The 22,060-nt window shown below is 55.3% G+C and overlaps 1 protein-coding gene across 1 annotated transcript; it reads left to right on the top strand.

The window, feature by feature from the left end:
- Positions 1–1,149: 1,149 nt before the first annotated feature.
- NDST1 (N-deacetylase and N-sulfotransferase 1) lies at positions 1,150–21,861 on the top strand. Its single transcript, XM_084215518.1, has 15 exons — positions 1,150–1,270; positions 12,350–13,248; positions 13,762–14,244; positions 14,450–14,537; positions 14,760–14,914; positions 15,942–16,127; positions 16,496–16,624; positions 16,783–16,965; positions 17,295–17,391; positions 17,536–17,659; positions 17,829–18,003; positions 18,193–18,363; positions 19,202–19,311; positions 20,033–20,135; positions 20,240–21,861. Exons 2-15 carry the CDS (start codon positions 12,739–12,741, stop codon positions 20,357–20,359), a joined length of 2,634 nt encoding a protein of 877 aa, XP_084071644.1. The 5' UTR covers positions 1,150–1,270; positions 12,350–12,738; the 3' UTR covers positions 20,360–21,861.
- Positions 21,862–22,060: the final 199 nt, after the last annotated feature.

The following is a 22,060-nucleotide window of genomic DNA, read 5'->3' on the forward strand; positions in this document are numbered from 1 at the left end:
TCTGAGCTTTGAAGTAACTTTGGCATTTGCAAAATATTCAGGGATCTTCAGAGAAAATGCTTGTGAAGGAAGTGAAATGTTTAAGGATAAGAAGTCTTTAGAAAATTTGCAGCCATAATAGTCTGCCATTCTTTGTGTCTATTTCCCTACAATTTCCTTTCTTGCTTTCCTTTTGTTTGTTTATCTTCTTGCTCCATTTGATTGAAATTGCTTCCTCGACTCTTGTTCAGTCGGAAGCTCTCCCAGGGTACGCTGCCTAAACCAAACCCAGCAGACCTCTGCCACATCTCATCCCCGCGGGCTGGACATGAAACTTGTCCCCATGGGCTGGACACGAAACCTGACAGGGTTGTCTTAATGCACCACATCCCTTCTAACGTGGGCAGTGAGGCAGACCTGGGCGGCTCGAGTGGGTGATTAACTCTCGACCGGAGCGTGTCTGCACATGCCGACACAGTCCCCAGCAGCCTCCGAGGGCAGGGCAGGAGTGGAGCAGCTCATTTTCCCCCTCTCTGAGGAATGAAGGGAATTTTGTGTGTGTGCATGCAGGATGGGGGCAGCCAGCCAGTAACTTGGATGTGGCCCTTGAGCCTATCTTGAAGTCAGGGAGGAAAAGCTGAAACGATGTGATACTAGCACCCTGAAATGACACCCGGCTTCTGCAGATGGGCAGGAGGCTGGGGACAACCTTAGGTTTGACTGGCCTTAGAAATCTGACACAAAGGGTGTGTGCACACTGGGGGAAGGATGAAAAGGCGCTGTGGAAGAGCCTGACACCCCATTACACCAAACACACAGCCTGGGCCGTACCCTTTGGACACCCCATCGTGCTCATCCCGGCAAACAGTGGGAATGTGGGGGCCTGGTGGGAGCATCGCCGAGCACGACGATCATCACAGGCTCCCGGGGCGCGGGGATCTGAGCCCTCCCGCCGGGGGATTACCGCCCGGCTCACGGTCACCCCGGGGCCGGAGGAGGCGAGGAGCGGGGGCTGCGCTGGGAGGGCACGTGGGGCGGGGGCAGCCCCGGGGGCAGCCCCGAGCCCCGCGCTGCCCCCGGCGCTGCGGTCAGCGCCGTCCCGGGCCAGCCCCGGCTGCGGCCGAGCCGCGGAGCCCCGCGCGGCCCCCGGGGCGGTGCTGGCGGGGGGCGGCGGGGGCGGTGCCTGCCCGGGCGGCGGGCGGGACACGCCGAGCGGGGCCGGGCCGGCGGAGCGGGCGGCGGTGGCGGCCCGGCGGAGCGGAGAGGATCGGAGCGGGCCCGGCGGCGGCAGGTACGGCCCGAGCGGGGCGGCGGCGCAGACAAAGGGCGGGCGGGGGAGCGGGCGGGCGGCAGCGCGGGCCGGGGCCGCCGGGCCTCGCACCGCCCCGGCCGGGCTGCGCCGGGCACCGGGCCCGGCGGGTCCTCCCGTCCCCCGCGAACGGCGGCACACCCCGCCCGTCCCCGCGGCGGAACGGCCCGGTGCCCTCGGGAGCAGCCGGCCCGGGTGAAGCGGGGGTCCGGCGGGGAGCCCCCCGCCCCGAGCCGTCCTGCGGCCCCGCCAGGCCGAGGGGGTCTCGCCGCTCGGGGCTCGGAGGAGGCGGCGAGGCCGCGCGGTGCCCGGGGCTGCCGTGGCTCCGCCGCTCCAGGCACCGCCGCGGAGCAGCCGAGGCCAAGCTGCAGCACGGTGCCAGGCGCGGGGTGCTTGGCCTGGGGTGTCCCCGCTCCCGAGGAATGCCGAAGTGGCTAAAACTGTGCAGGACCGGAGAGCCAGGGCAGCGCGGCCAGGACACCTGGAGGTGCACACCTTGCGCATGGCACGGCTTGCCCAGCCTGGCTGGTGTTCCCGTGGAGCACCTCACCACCCTCTCTTGAAGAGGTCCTGGCATTTTCTCCCCCGCTGGTGAGCTCCTGGGCCTCTCGTGCATAGCTGTGTGTATTATCTCCCCAAGTCTTTTGGGTTTGCTTGTACCACCACACCAGGCTGTCCCCTGCACATGGGGGCAGCCCCTGATGCCTGGCAGCACAGAAGCCACACCAGCTTGAGCGACCTTTGGCATCACCTGGAAGACTTTGCTTCCTATTGAGGCTGGCGCTCTCTCCCAGCACTGCAGTCATATCCCAGCACCGGGACTCTTCCATCTCATGATCCCAGTCAGCTGCTGCCACAGCACACCATGGGGATGATTGTCTTCCCGCTAACGGTGCTTGCAGGGTTGGGAAACCGGCGCCTTGCAGTGCCCCTTTGTCACCGGCAGCCTTGGAACAGCAGCTCTTCCTGCAGCAAAGCAGCACCTTTGTTACTCACATCTCGACAGTGGTTTTTACTGGGCTGGGCTGGGCTGGTGAAGATGGGGAGGTGAGCAGCGCTCTGCCTGCTCCCCTCAGCTGCACATGGGGACCACAGCTGAGGAAGCTGTCCTTTTCCAAATAAAACAAGCAGGACAAATTCAATAGGAAATAAGTTCCTCTCTTCTGAGTGAACTTGCCGTGGGTGGAGAAGAAGGAAATTAAACAATAGAAAAAACGTGCGGGGCTTGATATGGCAGGAAAATAAACCCAATGCTGGTGGCCTGTGGCAAAACAGCCAAGCATCTTCCCTTTGCCTGTGTCAGTGGTCATTCTGGGCAAGGACAGTGAAGGCAAAGCTCATGTTTCCCAGTGCCCCTCCATGGCTGAGGCATCCCTGTGTGGGTATGGAGAAGCCAGAACCTCCCCATGCCACCCATTGCCCAGCTGCAGTACATGCCATGACACCCCATCAGCTACAGCCCCCCAGAGTTGCCCCTTCCAACCTGGAGCTGCTGGCACGGGACACGGATGCTGGTGGGGAAGCTCACACACAAAGCTCTTCCCGCTTCCTGTGCCTTTGGGAAGGTGGTGTGTCTGATGTGATTTTGTTTGTATGGGGTTGGAAAATCCATGCCACCAACATACAGGCAAACAGACATTTCCTGACAGGTTGTTTTGGGTTCCCCCCACCCCCATCCTGTTCCTGTGTGTCTCTGTCAGTACTGTAGAACAGGACATATTTAATGCGCTGTTGGTGGTAATTTAAACTGAAGGAAGAAGACACCTCATAAGTCAAAACCCAGGCTGGAATGAAGAGGGAATGATTAATATTTTCTTCAGTAGCGTGTCATGGTGAAGTATGGCACAGCCGAGTGTGTGTCCCTGCTGCAGAGTGTCACCATCAGCACCTGCTTTTATAAGCAGCTTTGATTTTGGGATATCTCCGGATGCTGGGCTGAGGATGGAGGGCTGTGGTCCCACCAAATTTCTCATCTTGTCCAGTTTCTGACTGCATGCTGGAGATGGAGCTGCTCTCTTGGCTCCTTGTACTCTGGGGCAGAGTCATGGAGGATTTCACTTAAAAGGGTTTTTTTTTTTTCTGCCTTCTAGATGTACGTTAATGAGCTGTGTTTTTATTTTTGGCTGTCGAGGTAGAGAATAAGGTTAGGACTTCAGACAAGAGAAGATACTAAGTTTCTATGTCTTGTATTTGCTTCATGGCCTCAGATAACAGGGTCTGCCAGTCTGTCTCACTGATGTTTCCAACCCTTCCAACTTCAGGACAGCCCTTGACTTCCCTGTGTGTTTTTGGCTGAGGTGGTGGCATTGCTTTGTGCCACTGTCACATGTATGTTGGTGGTATTGGAACTTGACACAGGGGCAGGAGGACTTGAGTGGAGGGAAAATGGGATGCTGCTTTCTTGGAGACCATTCTGCAAGCCTTGGGGGCTGTGCCCAGTCTGCAGGTGCCAGTGAGAGATGGTGCCCTCCGTGCCTGTCTCCAGGTGTGGAGGAGCAGGACAGCCCTCGTGCCGGACCCCTGGAAGGGCCGGATGAGTCACACCCCATGGACACGGAGAGATGGTGGCCTGTAGCTTATGATTCATGTTGTTTCCCTGCAAAAGCCACTGACTGTAATGGCAGAGCTTGCAGAAGACTAATCAATATCGAGCTGTAAATCCCGCGTGTGACAGCGGCTGGAGCACCTCCGTTCCCACGTCCTCCCCAAAACCAGCAGGACCTTGCTGCAACCTCCAGAAACAGGACACTACCTTCTGCACTACCTTCAGGTGGCACAAGCCTTCCTAAAGCAGTTTAGTAAGGTCAAGAGATCCCTAAATGGGAGCTATCCCAAGAGGAACTGCCCTGGTATTTATGATGGGCATGTCCTGAGTTCTGCCCTGTTGTCCTGCTTCTGCCAGGGAACCCAAAATATCTTGGAATTTACATTCACTAATGTAAAGCAGGGAAGAAGTGTCTCCTGTCTCTGAGCTTGGGCATGTTGGGGGTTGGATGTAGTGAGGGATGTCCAGCTCTGTTCCCTCTGCCACATGGGGAGATGTGTGTCTCAACCCAAAGCTCTGGGTATGTTTAGGAAGGATGGCAGTCCCTAGGATGTTGCTGCTCCTCAGGGTAGCCCTCTGCTCTCCTGGATCTGCTTCCCATGTCTTGGCAAAATCCAGATACCTTCTTGCTCTTTGTCAGCACCCCACCAAGTATTCCCCTTCCTTCCAACACTGTCTGCATCTTCACAGCCTTGTACAGCCCTGCAGCCCCAGGCTTGGAGCTCTTAAAGAAAGGAGATGCATTAAAAAGTGTTAACTTTTTAATTAGTTCTGAAGTTCTGAAGTATGGCTGTGAGTGCTATCAATGCCTGGACACGGGGCTCAGGCTGTTTTCAGTCTCCTCCATCAGCCTTGATCCATCCCTTGCTGTGCTGGTGCACTGCTGGTCTCATGGATTTGCGTCAGAGAGTGGGATTGAGGCCAGGAGGGAAGGAGTTGGTGCAGGTGGGGCATGACAGGTTGGTTCCTCAAACATTTGCTTGCCTTGGAGCCCCTGCAAAGGAGAAGGAGGGGACAGGGCTGGTGCTGGAACAGGTAAACCAAAGCAACATACTTATCCTGGCCGTGCCATTAGGTTCCTGCAGCCTCAGACCTGGATCTGGAAATAGGAGAGGCAAGAGGCAGCTCAGATGCCAGCAGCTGTGCTTGTTGGGGTCAACTGTGGCCTTTGCCAGTGCTGTTCTAGGGGGTAAAAACAAAACAAATCTTACAAGTGTCCCCTGTGCTCTGTGCCTGTTCTTGCTCCCTGTGTTTTCCCTGGGCTGCTGAGCCTTGCAGCCTCTGGTACATTTGAAGGGTGACAAAGTTTACATGCAGAGGTAATGTCTTTTATTAGCCTAACTAATACCTTTAGGAAAAAACAGACGTGCTCTTGGGCCTGAGAAATGCCTGCGCGGCCAAAATGTGTCGCTTTTTCCAACTGTGTCCATTGGTCTAATAAAAGATCTGACCTCCAGCCTGTCCTGGCCGTGACCTTGGAGCATGCTGGCCCTGGAAGCTCCTGCCTGTGTGTCAGTGTGTACTGCCCAGCCCTTCCCAAAGGACCTGCCACCGCGGGAGCCATCTCAGGAACACACCCACAGCATAGCAGGGGCTGCTCTGACTTCTCATTCAATGCTGGCTGCCAGCACCTGGCCCTGAGGCTGCTTTGGGCTCCTGGCAGACTGCAGGGAGGTGGAGGTCAGAGGCAGCTCAGCAAAGCACTGGGGCATCAGGCAGGATGGATGTGGTGTGACAGGAGCATCCCGAGGAGCCCCTGGGAGGAGGGAGCAGCTCCATCCTTGCAGGGATTTCTCTGGAATGTGGGCACTGGCAGGAGGGTGGGCTGCTCTGTGTGAGCTGGTTCATGCTGTGGTTTTATGGATTCTGCTTTGCAAATGCTGGTTTGGGGCTGGGTTAGCACTCACAGGGCAGCCTGTGCTCCCCTGAACAGCTGGCAGGGTGGCTCTGCTCTCCTACCAACTTGGGAAGCTGTCAGGGAAAGGAAGCAGCTTGGCCCATCCCGTGGGGCTGGCAGTGCTGCCGTGGCTGAGCACAGGGAATCGCTGCTGCCTCAAGGCTCTCTGAGATCCAGTGTCACCCTCACACTCGTGGCAGGACCAGCATCTCTGCAGGGAAAGTCTGCCCAAGCCAAGTGTCAGAGGCAGAAAAGGTGGCATCGAGGGACTTTCAGGCCATGTTTTTTTGGGTAGGAGTCCTCGTGCGACCTGCTTGTGAGAGAGCAGGCTGCCACTCCAGTGAAATATAAAAATGCATGTGAGATTATTTTCCCCTCATCCTTTTCTTTTTTAAAATACTTGGGATTCAGACCTGATTATCCAGAAAGGCTCTTGGGTGCTTGGAAAGCCACAGGAACCGACACGGCACATTTCGAAGCAGGAAAACCCAATTCATTGAGTGGATTTTTTCCCCCTGCAAACCCACTTAAAATTCATGGGGAGTTTTGTTGGTAAGAACCTGTTTCAATTAACAGACAAAAGAAACTCTCCTCGTTAAGCGCCTCTTTCAATTAAGGTTTGGGAGAATTCCCCAAGCTCTGCTTAGAGGCTGTTCCCAAGGATTCAAGGACAAAAAACAGCCCTGAGGAGGAGTCACCTGTGAAGGGCTTCAGCTTTTTGGGGGGGCTGCAGTGGCACAACCCAAACCATAACCTGGCTGTGGGGTGTTGGAGTGTTTTGTTGGGATGGTGTTGGGGATCATCAGCGCTGAGGGATCAGCTGCCCAACCCCAGTGTCCCTGGGGCATAGGAAAACTAATGACTGCTGCTAATTGCTGGCCTAGTTTGTGGAGGAGACTGATTTCATGTGGGTATTGGGAGATGGTGAGGTGCTCGTCCAGATCAGGATGCTGAGGACAAGGAGGGTGGGATCCTGGATGCCCCAGGATCAGAAATGGGTTGACCACTGCAGAGGATTCCTCTGTACAGCCTCACTGATGGGGCTGGGTCACCTTGGGGCGGGAGAACAAAGTGGGAGATGGGGATTAGCAGGGACAGGACCTTGGGATGTGGGTTTGAGATGTGGGGTTTGCTAGAACTAGTCTTAGAAACCCTCCAGTTGGGTTTACCAGCTGCTCTGCCATGAAAAGTTTTAATAATGGGCTTCCAGAAACCTAACCCAGTTTTTAGGGATTTAGATTTTAAAAAAAATTTATTCAGGTTTTTTCTCCCCCCAAAATTTGGCATATACATGCCACACACACTGAACCTTGCCTTTTTATCCCTCTGCAGGCAATGAGCTGTTCTCATGATTGTTTTTTTGAAGAAAACCTGAGAAAAACACGACTTTTATCTTTTGCAGTAAAACTGAAGTGCTAACAGGACTTTATAGGTGAAAAAATGCCTCTTCCAGAGCTGGACACATTGCCTAAAAAAAAAAAAAATTTAAAGTGAAAATTCTTAACCACTTTCTCTGGTCTCATATTGGTTTCTTTTCCCCAGGAACAGGAAGGTGGTGGGCAGGAAAAGCCAGAGGTTTATTTCCAGAGCAGCGTGAGTTGTCAAGGGGAAGCTTGGTTTAGCAATCCAGGTGAATGCTCCAACTGCTCATTTCTGACCAGGCTCTATAAATCAGATCTTAACAAAAAAGAGCTGACAAAAAGGGAGGATTTTCCTGCTGAGGTCCTCCTGGGGTGGAAATTCTCCAGACCTTATAAATCACAGATGAGTTTTCCTGATACTCCCTTGTGTTTGGTCATATCCAGCCTGTGCATGAAGGGGAGAAGCTGAGCCATGTGGGTTTGCAGTGGAAGCAGCACCAGTGGCTGCCTGTCACTGCCTGTCTCAGGGGCAGCTGCTGGGGCTGCCCTTGTCCATTTTTAACTTGGCACCTCTTGGGCACTGGTGGAAGGCTGGTGTCCTCAGGAAAGGAGCACTGGGATTGTCTCTCTCCCAGAGCAGGGTGTTTTTCTCCCTGGTAGGTTGTAACTACTTGTTACTTGTTTGCAAAGCACTTAAGCAGCCTGTGTAATTGCTACTAAGATGCTCCTTATCTGGCATTACAAAACCTCTGGCAAGTGGGTGATTGGGACAAGCTCCTTTCTGCTCCTCTGTGTCCTTCTCTGTGTTTCCCCCTCTCTGTGTGCTCCACATCTCTATCCCCTGCCCAGACACCCAGGCTTTGCAGCTTGGCAGGAGGCAAATGGATGTCCCTACAGCTGTCCAAGTCTCCTTGGCCCATCCTAAAGGCTCATCCAGGCTGTCAGGACATGGGGATCAACAGGAAAAACTCCTGGTTTTGCAGTGGCTGAAGTTTTTATGCTGGGTTTCTCTTCCTGGGCTGCTCTGGCTCCATGTCTTGTGGCCCAGGGGTTGTGCCCCAGCTCCAGGAACATCCTGGTGGGATCATCACACAACCACACACCACAATAAAGAAGATCATCTCCTGATTGTGTCTTCTCTTGGTTAGTGGGTCCAGCCATGGCTGGGGAGGGAGGAGATGGGGACAGGGACAGACAGTAGTCCTTCACACCCTGAGAGAGCTCTTTTCCCTTGCCAATGTTTCCAGCTGCCTGCAGATATTTCCAGTCATAGCTGGGATCACTGTCATTAAGAACTGATAAAGGCAGCAGTGCAGAGGTGGGTGTTTAAAGGCCATTTTTTCATGCCAGTTACTTTTTCATTTTCAAAGCAACCTCCCCTGTCTTGAGCTTGCAGTTGTCTCCTGAATAATGTGATGGCATTAATCTCCTCTCTAAGGACATGCTTAGCTCAGTGGTTTTAGATCTGTAGCCCTCTAAATATTACCAGTGAGTGAAGGGGATTCCCTCTAGAGGGAACTTAAACCTATTAATAATAATTTGGCTGCCTCTTGTGCATCTTTTACAGGTAGTGCTGATTCCCAGGGCTGCAGGGCACCACTTGGTGATCTCTGGGGATGCTGGTGAAGGTGCCTGAAGTGTGGGAGATTCAGAAGGTGGGGTTGGACGAGTACTATCCACCTGCTTGGGTGCCTGAGCTCCAGCCTGGCCAAATTTAGACCTTCTAGTACCCTTTTGCTTACAAATGGGTGGTGCAGCAGATTTGTAGGTGGGGCTGATCAATCCACTTTCCCTGCAGTGGTCAGAGAGGGGAAGTGTTGGAGTGAGCAGGAGTGATTGCAAATCGCTGAGCTGTGCAATGCAATTTAGCATCCTGCCTCTAAATCCTCCTCCATCCATGCTTAAGTCCCAGGGCTGGCTTACATGGAGAAGTGGAGCTGGCATGGTGGTGAGGAGGTGATTAATCAGCAGTGGTGGGTCTCTCCCTGCAGTGATGAGGAGTGAGAAGCAGGGGTGCCTACCCAAAGGGTGCCAGCAGGAGAGGAGCAGGGTAACCCATCTGGCTGTGATGTTTAGGATGTGGCTTCATTTCTGTGGGTTGAATGTTGGAGGTGTGGGAGCTACCAGAATTGGGGATTGAGGTTCTTGCACAAAATCTTGAAGTATTTTCTGCATGACAGTGGATGCTTGGTCTTCCCCTTCCGCCCTTTCCAAGGTGGTACAAGTGAAATGTGTGAGCAATTTCTTGCTCTGTCACACCCATGGTTTTGAGCTTACCTCTTGTTTGTGAGCCATGGGCTTGGGACACTTGATTTATCCAACAGATGGGACTTGTGAACTGCCTGAGCTTCACTGCTTGCACCTGCAGCCAGACCTATTCCACCCCCCAATAAATCAAACCCTGCTGTGGTTGTCTTCTGGGATCACTGACCCTTCCCTGTCCTCCAGATCTGTTTGCACTTCCTTGCTTATATTCAATCCTTCCATTGCATCCCTGCAAAATCTCACTGGTATTTAAAGGAAGAGTGCTGTAAGCCACTAATGGAGATGGTTTCATTCCCTCTCATTCCATCTGGTGCCTCCCTGACTTTCTGGGGTGCAGTGGCTCCCCAGGCAGTATTTATGGAAAATAACTCTGAGGAGGGGGGAACCACCATTTCCCAAACTGCACCAGGGGGTGTGTTTTGAAAATCTTTTAGAACATTTTTCCTTTCTTCCTTCAGCTCTCTTAGATTTGAAAAGTAAAGGGCTTCCCTGTCCCCTGGTTGCACTCCCCGCCCGTCCTGGGGTCGGATCCGGCTCCGCAGGGTGCTCCGGGCTCCCAGCCACGCTGGGAAGCTGCTTGGATGCTGATTGTGTTTGTCAGGGCAGCCGGATTAAGAGCACAGTGGCTAAGCCTCCTCACTGAGCCTCCTCTCCAGTGGAGTCTGTGCCAGGGCATTGCTCAGAGACCCACGAGAAAAGAGCATTTTCCAGGGCTCTTTCTCCCGGGGTCCTTGATGTGTAACTGTGGCTGAGCACCTGCCCAGTGATGGGAGAGTGCCAGCACCAATTTTGGGGGCCTGAGGTCTGTGTGTGAGACTCAGGCTGACATTTCCAGCTGGTGCCTTTTAAATAACCACTGTGGTTTTAAAAGGCACCTTAGCAGCATCTAAAAATCAGGTTAAAAGGAAGTTTGACCCCAGCTGTCACCTTGCCAGGTCTTGCGGTTTTTAAAATTTTACCATCTTGTTTCCATTTTTGTTTTAGAAAAGCTGTTGGTCTCAAGGACTTGTTTTGTGCTTTTGGGCATGAACCTGCTTCCTTCTCTGGAAATGATCTATCTCACCACTGCTGGGGCTGTGCAGGGGTTTGCTGGGCAGGATGCAGCCAGCACCCACTTGCACGGGGAAAGCCCTGGGCAGGAGCATCCCCACCCTGCAGCATCACCCCAGAGCCCTTGGCATGCTCCCCATGGAGGGTTTGCTCTGGCAGTGAACTGGCAGAGCAGGATTCCTGCCTGCTTCCTGCCACACTGGCAGATCCTTGGGGCGGGATGCTGCCCATCCCAGCCCCAGCTCTCACCTGGCTGCTCCGGGGGTCCAGTGCTGGCCCCATGCCTGGGCAGGCTTTAACATGGCAGCCTGGGAAGACTCAGCTGGAGTCTGGCCGGAGATGCTGTCTCCAAAGCCTCATCATTAAGTACCAGTAATTAAAAGCTCTTAGGAGAGAATGGACTAATGAAGCACCCTTGGAAATGACAGGTGATGTAGATGCAGAGCCCTCTTCCCTGTTTCATGGAGGGTGGAGCAAGGATGGACACACAGTCCTGTCCATCAGCTGCTGGCTCCGGAGCTTGGCATCAAACCCACTGCTGCCATTTGCCCGCCCGTCGCTGTGGGAATGCAGCTGCCAGCACCCACTGCTCCTGGCAGATGAAAGAAATGGAGAGGGAGTGGGATGGCACAGCCAGGGTGCTGGATAATGCATTCCCAGCTCTCTGCATCCCTAGGTAGGGAGATGCAGGGAAGCCTCTCTCTGCACCACCAACATCCCTGAAATCAACAGACCTGGAGAAGTGCCCTGTCCCAAAACCCCAGCAGGGCTGTTGTCTCGGGGATGCTGGAGAGGCAGAAGGACTGAGGTGGAACAGACAGGACACACCTCAGGGGGGCTAAGGAGGAAAGGTGCAGTCTCTCTTGGTCATGCCTGGAGATCATCCATGTGCACAAAGATAAATTAGAAATCAGTAAGCCCAGGTGTTCCACCATGCCCAGCACAGCTGACAAGGGGAGATTGCTGGTGTGTCCTGGAGATAGTGAGAGACAGTGATGGAGGCTGGAAGGAGACTGGCTGCCAGCAGCACCTACAGGGGCCTGGCTCAAGCAGTGCCATATTGGCAGGGTTGGGAAGCACTGCCTGGAGCAGGAGTTGCTACTGGGAAGGGCAGGGATGACAGGATTACCCTGCCGAGCCCCAGCCTGTAATCCACAGTGCCGCTCAGCCGGCCACATTTAATCCTGTTAGGAGCCCGGCTGGTGTCAGCAGGGATGGTGCTCAGCCACGGTGCTGGCAGGGCACAGGGAGCTCTCCCTGGGAGGAGCAGGGACTCCTGCCTTTGTCCCTAACACTGGTAGTGAGTCTGGGAACAATGCTGTGAATCACTTCTTTTCCTTAAACAAACTGGCCTCATCAGTCTCTCCCCTAGTTGGCTTCACCTTCTGGCAAGCAGTGCTTATTGTTTTCCTTTTTTTTTTTCAAATGAGCCTTTCACAGGGAAGACAGAAATATTCCCAAGGTCCCTTTGGCTCCACATGGACACTCCTGCATTCCCATCTCGGTGACCTTGGCTGGCGGCTCCTGGCTCAGCCTTGAGCTGGCAGGCTCCCCATGTCCCTCCCATGTCCCTCCCTGCCAGCCAAGCTGGGCCATGGGGGCTCAGACCACCTCCCATTCTCCTCAGCAGAGTGCAGCTGGGCACAGGGAGGAACGGGGCTGCTTCTCCAGCTGCTTGAGGTACCAGAGATTCACTGGGGTCTGGGGGCTCCCTTCCATGGTGCCTGGTGATGCACCTGCCCTCCAGGTGCACCCACACCTGGGATCCCATGGCACGGCTGCGCGTCGCACTCCTGCTGCATCCCCGGTGCCACAGCATTCTTGTGGCAAGCCCTGGCACGCCAGCGAGCTTGTCAGGACTCTGCTGGGGCTGTCAGGCTGGCAGAAACAACAGCAGCAGGTTGGCACTGTCCCTGCTCTCTCATCCCACCCCTCTCTCTCAGGTGCCGTGTGGAGCCGGGGAAGCAGGGATCCGCCATGCCCACATTCCCAGCACGATCCGCACCGAGGCCGCCCGCCGCCCCCTCGCCCTGCTGAGGCCATGGAGCTGCTGCTGCTGCTGCTGCCTTCACCACAAGAATTCTGGCTCGGCAAGGGGACTCTTGGTGCCTCTGCCATGGTGACATGAAGCAGACGGCGAGGGACGCCGGACTGCTGGAGGGGAGAGAGCCTGCACAGGCGGCCTGCTAGTATTTTAATTTATTTGTAGTATTCAATTTGATTTTACCTGATTTTTTGTTGGTTGGTTGCTTGCTTCTTCCCCTCCCCGGGGCTCGTGAGGGGAGGGGGCGGGCAGGGGAGAGGGACCCCACCTCACCCAGCGGATGCAAGGATGACTGTGCTGGCCAGGGCCCGGCGGGGTATCTGGCAGCTCTCTCCGCAGGTGGTGTTGCTCCTGCTTTTTGCCTTCTGCCTGCTCAGTGTTTTTGTCTCTGCTTACTATTTATATGGGTGGAAAAGGGGCTTGGAGCCCTCTGGGGATGTGGCGGGGCCGGACTGCGACGAGCCCAAGGTCGCCCCTTCCCGCTTGCTGCCACTGAAGACCCTCAAGGTGGCCGACTCCTCCCGCACGGACCCCTTGGTGCTGGTCTTCGTGGAGAGCCTCTATTCCCAGCTGGGCCAGGAGATTGTGGCCATTTTGGAGTCGAGTCGCTTCAAATACAGGACAGAGATTGCCCCGGGGAAGGGGGACATGCCCACGCTGACCGACAAGGACCGGGGACGCTTTGCGCTCATCATCTACGAGAACATCCTCAAGTACGTCAACCTGGACGCCTGGAACCGGGAGCTGCTGGACAAGTACTGCGTGGAGTACGGCGTGGGCATCATCGGCTTCTTCAAGGTAAGGGCAAACCAAGATCCATGGCCAGGCCAGATGGGAGCCCTGTGTCCTGCTGCCCCACAGGGACTTTGCCCTCCCCATAATTTCTACAAGCAGCGTGAGTTGGTGTGAGGCACAGGCTTCTAGCAGAGAAGCTTTCCCTTTGGAAGGGCTGTGTGGCCTTTGGAGAATTTGGGGGAAAAAACACACTTCTGGGATAAGTCCAGTTGCTTTTAGCACTTGTTTTCCAGCAGTGACTCTTGCTGGAGTTTGCCAAAAGCATGAACAGATATTTTGCTCAGCAGCCCTTCTCCTGCCCAGGGCTCCTAGGCTTAGGGCACTTTGCACATAGGACTGAGTGTGTGAGGGGGATGAGGGCACCTCGTGCTCCAGAGAGGAAGGAGAGAACCCAGAACCTGGATCTCAAGGGGTGGTGAGCCTCTGCCTCTGTTGCCGTGGCTGTTGATGTTCCTTGTGAGCCCCTGTCTTGTCCCCAGTGTCCCATCTCCTGTAGCTCCCATTTTCCCCATGCAGGCCAACGAGAACAGCCTTCTGAGTGCCCAGCTGAAGGGCTTCCCACTCTTCCTCCACTCCAACCTGGCGCTGAAGGACTGCAGCATCAACCCCAAGTCGCCCCTGCTCTACATCACGCGCCCCAGTGAGGTGGAGAAGGGTGTGCTCCCCGGGGAGGACTGGACTGTCTTCCAGTCCAACCACTCCACCTACGAGCCCGTCCTCCTGGCCAAGACCAAGTCAGCTGAGTCCATCCCTCACATGAGCGTGGATGCTGCCCTGCACACCACCGTGATGCAGGACCTGGGCCTCCACGATGGCATTCAGAGGGTGCTTTTCGGCAACAACCTCAACTTCTGGCTGCACAAGTTGGTCTTTGTGGACTCTGTCTCCTTCCTGACGGGAAAGAGGTTGTCTCTGCCCCTTGACCGCTACATCCTCGTGGACATTGATGACATCTTTGTGGGCAAGGAGGGCACACGCATGAAGGTGGAAGATGTCAAGGTATGTCTGAGCTCTCCTCGCTGGGTGGGCAGGGCTGGACGCTTGTGCTTGCTCAGGGATGCTCCAGAGATGAACTTTCTTGCCCTCCTGTCCCTCTGAGAGCCCATCTGCGAAGTGCTCAGGGACCCTGGTGCTTGCCCTGATGTGGCAGCTGTCCCTGAGGCCACATGCTGAGGACACTTTGCTTTCTCTCCCCTTCTCCCAGGCACTGTTTGACACACAGAACGAGCTGCGCACCCACATCCCAAACTTCACCTTCAACCTGGGATACTCAGGGAAATTCTTCCACACAGGTGAGGAGGGCAAGGGCACTGCTTCTCCTGGGTGCTGTACAGCTGGTGCTGGGGCACCAGTTGGTGCTCAGAGAGGGTGCTGTCGGGGCTGTAAGGAGAGTCCTCAGGCATTCCACCCTATTCTTCCATCACCGGGCCACCAGGAGGGGCCGGCCCTCCCTCTGCCCCAGCTGCTCACACAGCTCTCTGTGCTCAGTGGTGACAGCAAGTGTCATGCTGCAGGTACTGATGCTGAGGACGAAGGTGATGACCTGCTGCTGTCCTACGTGAAGGAGTTCTGGTGGTTCCCCCACATGTGGAGCCACATGCAGCCTCACCTCTTCCATAACCAGTCGGTTCTCGCCGAGCAGATGACCTTAAACAAGAAATTTGCTATAGTGAGTAAGATGCTTCCAGTGGGATTGCTTTTGGTGAGGGGAGGATGGTAGAAGAGGAGCAAAGAAGATTCCCAGGGAATGCCCCCTTCTTGCTGGAGCAGAGGGACCTGGTGACATTAAGTCATGTCCCCCATGTTGCAGCTGTGTGGGTAAATCCATTTATACTCTAGTAACTAGAGCTAAAGGATTTATCTGCAGCAGCCAACTCGCTGTGGCGGTGAACTGCCCCAGTGGCTGTTCAAGGGGAGACTCTGTGCCCTGCAGCCGTGCTCACCTGGCCTGGCCCCGTGGGGAAGCTCAGCCTGGCACCGTGTGAATCTGTGCTGGGTGATGATGTGGGATCCTGGAGCCGTGGCTGTGCTGGAGGCTCCGGCTGATGGAAACTCCCTCTACAGGCTGAACTGTCAGGGACATGTTTGGTTGTTGTAAAGGCAGGCTCTGACCTTCAGCTTGGTCTTGGGCTGTCCTTTGTGTGGCACTGACACAGTTCATGCTGTGATTGACTGACAGCTGTCTTGAATCTGAACTGGTAAAGCCAGACCTGTTAATAATTGGATCCTATGGCCAAAGGGAGGGATCTTCAACCTAACTTGAATTTTTTATCTGATAATTACAAGTGCTTAATTAGAGAGAGACCAGACCTTTCCTACTTAGGATGGGCAATGTTCCAGCTCAGAATTTCCAGGCTGTTTTGTATCTACTGGTACTAACCAATCTGCAGACCTATATAGCTGTATCTCCCCATTCTTCACACAACAGCTTGGCTGTGGCTGTTCTGTGGGTGACAGCAGAAGACAGGGATGAGGATGGTCTGAATGAAGCAGAGGAGTGGGTGTCCACCCAGCATGGCTGCTCCTCGGCTCCCTTTTGTGGAGACAGCGAGGCTTAGAGAGGATGCAGAGGCACATCCTTGCCCTGGCTGCTCTGCAGAGGAACAGCTAGATAGTTTGTAGCTGGGAATGGAGAGGGACTGGTTTGTGATTTTGGGGTCTGGACAGTCACCCATTCCACACTCTCTTCTCTGCAGGAGCATGGCATCCCCACTGACATGGGGTACGCTGTGGCCCCCCACCACTCGGGTGTGTACCCTGTGCACGTGCAGCTGTACGAGGCCTGGAAGCAGGTTTGGTCCATCAGGGTGACGAGCACGGAGGAATATCCCCACCTGAAACCCGCCCGCTACCGCCGCGGCTTCATCCACAACGGCATCATGGTGGGTGCTGGCCTTTGTCTCTGGGGCTTCTCTTCTGCCTCCCCCACCAGAACCTTGGGATGTGGTTCTGTGCAGCTCCAGTTTGAGGGGGTTGTTACCCGTTGCTCGTCCTGCATGGGTGAAGCTTGTGTGAGGATGGTTTTTGGCATTTCCATCTGTCCACATCCTTCCCTTCTGTGTATGGATTCAAGTCAAGGGTGGTGAGGGGCAGTGGAATTGGTCCTGACCTCCAAGGGGTTTAGGTCATGTTCCCCCTTTTTGTTGGGAAGGGAAGGAGACCCAGCTCTCAAAGCCTGGAGGAGGCCATGTGGCCATTTCATTGCTCTGGCTTTTCCACCTGTTCCATCCATATTTTTTTTCCTGCCCAGGTACTCCCCCGGCAAACCTGTGGTCTGTTCACACACACCATTTTCTACAATGAATACCCTGGTGGCTCCAGTGAGCTGGACAAAATCATCAACGGGGGTGAACTGTTCCTGACTGTCCTCCTGAACCCTGTAAGTTCTGCTCAGGGAGCGACAGACAGGCATCTTGCAGAGCTGTCCTGGCACTGCTGCGGGAGATGTCCCCAGTGTCCTCAGCCAGGGTGGGGCCATTTGTGGGATGGCTGCTGAGTGAGGCTCCTCTAACCCCTGCTCTGTCCTCTTGGCTTCAGATCAGCATCTTCATGACCCATCTGTCCAACTATGGCAACGACCGCCTGGGCTTGTACACCTTCAAGCACCTGGTCCGCTTCCTCAACTCCTGGACCAACCTGAAGCTGCAGACATTGCCCCCTGTGCAGCTGGCACAGAAATACTTCCAGATCTTTTCCGAGGAGAAGGACCCACTGTGGCAGGTACCCCTGTGCCTATAGTAGGGGGGTGACTCTTTTTATTGTGCTGGGAGGGGGTAGTGGGGTACAGCCGGCCCTGCTTTGGGCCTCAGGTAGCTTCCAACCTGGATTTCTTTCTGGTTCCCTGGGTAAGCTGTGGCTTTTCACCTCTCGCTGGTTCTGCAGGCAGTGCCAGAAAGGGGTTTGTCCTGTAGACCTGGAGATAAGCCCAGTCTTTGTCCTGCCTGCTGAGCAGAGTGACCTCCCCTGTGTCTGCTGATGCTGGAGGGGCTGAGCAGTGGTGGGGTCCCATTGAGGCTGCTCTGTCTCTCATCCTCCACACTGTGTTTCAGGATCCCTGTGAAGACAAACGACACAAGGACATTTGGTCCAAAGAAAAGACCTGTGACCGATTCCCAAAGCTTCTCATCATCGGGCCTCAAAAAACAGGTGCTTCCCTTCACCTTCAGTTCTGTGAGCATGCTGGGGGACTTGACAGGACCCACAAAGAGCCTCTGTCAGCCCTCCTGCCCTGAAGCAGAGCTTGGAGAGAGGTTTGGCCTGTGTCAGCTCCCTCTTTCTCTCTGTCCAAAGGAACGACTGCCCTTTATCTCTTCCTGGGGATGCACCCGGACCTGAGCAGCAACTACCCCAGCTCAGAGACCTTTGAGGAGATACAGTTCTTCAATGGACACAACTATCACAAGGGCATCGACTGGTGGGTCTCTGCATTGTGGGGACTGTGCTGGGAATGCCCATAACTTTGGGAAGGCGGGCAGTGGTGCTGTGAGGTTTCCCTTCTGAGTGTCGGAGATGACAGCTGTGAGGGCGGTGCTGGGGCCATCGTGTGGTGCCTGTCTGCCAGCCTCACACTGTGCCTCCCCCAGGTACATGGAATTCTTCCCCATCCCCTCCAACACCACCTCTGACTTCTACTTTGAGAAAAGTGCCAACTACTTTGACTCTGAAGTGGCTCCCCGGCGAGCTGCAGCCCTGCTGTCCAAGGCCAAAATCATCACCATCCTCATCAACCCTGCAGATCGAGCCTACTCCTGGTATCAGGTCAGCCTCTGCCTCTCCCCTGGGTTGGGCAGTCCTGTGGGACAGTGGGCTTGGTTTGGGATGTGGGGTGGCTGTGGCTGAACGTGATGCGTGAGGACACATCGTGGTGGCCTGGGAGCCACTGCACCTCGTGGGCAGCCCAGGATTTGGTTACTCTGGGGACAAACCTGCCTTGCTCCTGCCTGACAGCACCAGCGAGCTCACGATGACCTGGTTGCCCTGAAGTACACGTTCCACGAGGTGATCACGGCGGGGCCCGAGGCCGCCCCGAAGCTGCGGGCGCTGCAGAGCCGCTGCCTGGTGCCGGGCTGGTACGCCACCCACATCGAGCGCTGGCTCAACAGCTACCACGCCAACCAGGTAGGGATGGCAGCACCCAGCCCTACCTGGGTGCCCTTACCCTGGCAAGGATGTGGGGGAAAGGGATCTTGGATCCAAGGTCCGCTGTGGAGTTGTTCCCAAGGGAGCTGATTTTTTAACGCCCTACAAACTATGGGGAGAGGAGGAAAAGTACTTGGAGAAGGGGCAGAGGGGAGGTGCTGTGCAAGAAGGGAGCCTGGTGATGGATAACACACAAAGATGTCCTTGTGTGGGTTGTCACAGCAGGGTTGAAAGGGAGTGGGGGCAGAGGGCTGCGGGTGGCTCTGCAGGGTCACCCAACTCTCACCCTCACTCTTGGCCACAGACCCCTGGGGCTGCCCTGTCTGGTGTCACTATGGCATTGAACAAGACAAAAATAGCAGGTGAAGCTGACCATAGTTCAGGCTGTCTGCGGGGAAAATGGGAGCTGGATGCTGGCCCTGCTGTGACCCATGCAGTGCAGCACTGCTGGAGAGTATGGGATCAATCCCTGAATGATTTTTCCACTGTTGATTAGCCTTATAAAGTCTTATTAGTTGCCTGCTGCTAGTGTAATTGCTGTGTTGCAAAAATCCTAGCTGCCTGTGGGTTGGGTAGCCCTGAGCAGAAGCTCTGATGTCCTGGGTGGGTCCTGGCCCTGGCTTTAGTTGCATTTCATTTTCCAACATCCAGTGTAAGGGAGCAACAGGTCACAATGGTATTTAGCAAGTGTCCTTGTGCAGGCTGGTGGCAGATTTGGCTCCAAGATGACAAAAGATGTGGTAAAGGTGTCCTCTTGCCTCAGGAGAGCAGGGCTGGGAGCCAGTGACACCTCACCCCTCTGCCTTGCTCCCTGCAGATCCTGGTGCTGGATGGCAAGCTGCTCCGAACAGAACCCGCCAAAGTGATGGAGACGGTCCAAAAATTCCTCGGCGTGACCAACTTCATTGATTATCACAAGACCCTGGCGTGAGTCCTTCCCCCGGCTTCTCCTTCCTCCACTCTGCCATTGCTCCCATGCACTGTATTGCCCTGGGGACACCCAGCACTGTCCCAGAGCAGCCCCCAGCCCTGGGCCCCTCCACAGAGCTGCTGTTCAGTTTGATGAGGCTGAGCTTTCACCTGAGACTTATCCAAACACTACAGTGAGGTCACTCCAGGTAGCCCGAGAGCAGCCCTGGGCTCCTGGAGCAGATTTCAGCATTTGTGACACAGATGATGGTATTGAGCCCTGGCACTCTATCTCATAAGTGCTTGAGAGCAGCTGCTGGCTGTGTGGCACTTCTGCAGGTGTCACCTTGCTCTGAGCCTCCCATCAAACCCCACTGTGGGAAGCCTCCAGAGCCCCTACAGAAATAATAATTTACCTCTGCCATGGCTTGTCTATGTATGTGTCCACCCAGGTGCTGTGGGGCACTTGAGGGCATCCAGGGACAAAAGTGCCACAGAAAACGGTGATTAAACCCAGGCAGACTCTGTGCTCCCTCAACAGGGCAATGAGCGAGCCTGGTGGACTGCTTATTGCGCAGCTGCAGGGGGAGCCTGATGACAGGATGTTAGCTGGGCTGTGGATTCCAGAGGTGGAGAACTGCCCTGTGCAGGGCTGGACAGCAGTGGGACCTGCTGGAAAGGATGCCTGTGGAAGGTGTGAGGGTGATAAGAGGGCTGAGGCAGAGCTCTCACTTTGCAGGTTTGATCCAAAGAAAGGATTCTGGTGTCAGCTTCTGGATGGAGGGAAAACAAAATGCTTGGGAAAGAGCAAAGGGAGGAAGTACCCCGAGATGGATTCAGATGTGAGTATGCAGAAGGCCTCCTGGGCTGGTCCTGAGCAGGGCTGTGCTGGGGTGGTGAGCTCCAGGCTGGTCCCCTGACCCTCCTCTTTGCTCTCCCATTGCAGTCACGCTCCTTCCTGCGGGACTATTACAGGGACCATAACATAGAGCTCTCCAAGCTCCTGTACAAAATGGGGCAGACTTTGCCCACCTGGCTGAGGGAGGAGCTGCAGAGCACCAGGTAGCTGCTGCTGCCATCCCCCAGCAATACCTGAGCGGGGCTGACCCTGCGCCAGCAGGACCTTCTCAGCAATACCTAGCCTTGGAGGGGACCCCAGGAGCACACAGCATCACTGGAGGCTTGGAGGGGATCCCCAGGAGCGTATGGCTGCACCAGAGGCTTGGAGAGGACCCCCAGGAGCACAGGGCTCCACTGGAGGCTGTCTGAGCAGTGATCCATCTCTGCAATCCCTGTGCTCCCACCTCTCTGCCTGCCCCACACCTGTATCTCTTTCATTTTATTTTTCCTTTTTATTCCTCATCCCTTCCCGCCCTGCTCTGGCATAGGGAAGTGGCACAAATTCCCTCTTTCTCTGCTCAAAATGGGTTCCAATTGCCTTGGGCCCAAGGGCAGCACCAGAGCTGTCCCTCACTTCCTGGTCTGAGGGTGGAGGAGCTGTTCTGGGTGCACTGGTGGTGACTTTGCTGAGCTGGAGCAGAGGGATGGAGCTGGTGGAGACCCGAAGCACGGAGGAAACCAGACCCATTCCTGCCATCAGCCTCATGGGAGGAAACAGGAGAGTGTGCTGGATTCCCCCAGCACCTACTTGGAAAAGCTAAGAACAAGGTGGATTTTTCTTTCAAAGACTGGGGCACAACTTCTTTAGTCATCTCTGTCATCATATTCCAGCTCCTCAACCTCTGGCTCCCCTTCCATGGGCGGTGTGGTGGGAATGTGGCCTAGCAGGAGAAGGGGCTGGCATGCTGGTCTGGGCATACTGGTCCCAATATGCTCATGACCCCCAAGCCCTTCCTGCACTCTTGTACACATGTGGTGTTTCCTGTGGTAAAGCCAAGTGGTGCCCAGCACAGCCTGGCATGGAGGAGAGCTTGGGAGCAGAACAGACATTGGGATAACGGCAATCAGAAGAATGCTGAGAGAACTTCAAACCTCTTGAATATTAAAAGCGAAAGTATTTTAATAATGCTGGGTTTTACGGGGGTGGGGAGGGGGGGGTGTTCATTTGGTTCCCATTTTGCAGGGAGGTGTTTTTCTTCAGTGCCAGGATTTGTACCTAAACCCCGAGGGTTTTACGTGGTCTCTTTGGTCGTTAGACGTGACACGGACAAAGGTCAGTGGGGAAACAGGAGGGTTTCCCAGTGGGACGCACATCTTTGTACCAGTGGGGCTGTGCAGAGCTGCAGCCTCTCCCACGCCCTGGGATTGCTGGCAGAGGAGACTGAGCCATCACGGGTTTACCGGGATAAGGGCCCACGGTTCCCCTTGGACGGAGCTGCCCTGCAGGATGTGGGATGGCAGCAGTTCCGTGGGAGGGGATGCAGTGTCCAGTGCTGCCTAAGTAGGGCCAGGGCAGTGGGGTGAATGTTTCACTGCCCTGCTGGCAGCAGCCTTCCCACCTGGATGTTTCACAGGAGCCCCTGTAGCCACACGTGGGGCCATGGGGGCTGTGCTGGGGAGGCTCCCAAGCACTGGTATAAGATCCTCTTGAACCAACTGTTAATAAATGGGGGAGGCTCTGGTTTTATTTGCTGTTGTTGCCTGTGTCTCTCTCGCTGGCATGATCCACTCCTGCCCCTGGGGGTCCTGGCTGCCTTTGGGCCCATCTTTGGGGTGTGTGGGAGCAGCTCTCCATGCACGAGGTGGCAGCAGCTCTCTAGTCCCGGATCCATGCACGCTGCACAGCGCCCACAGGCTCTTCCTCCCG

The sequence above is a fragment of the Fringilla coelebs genome (assembly GCF_963513975.1).
Source record: "Fringilla coelebs genome assembly, chromosome: 15".
NCBI classification, from domain to species: domain Eukaryota; kingdom Metazoa; phylum Chordata; class Aves; order Passeriformes; family Fringillidae; genus Fringilla; species Fringilla coelebs.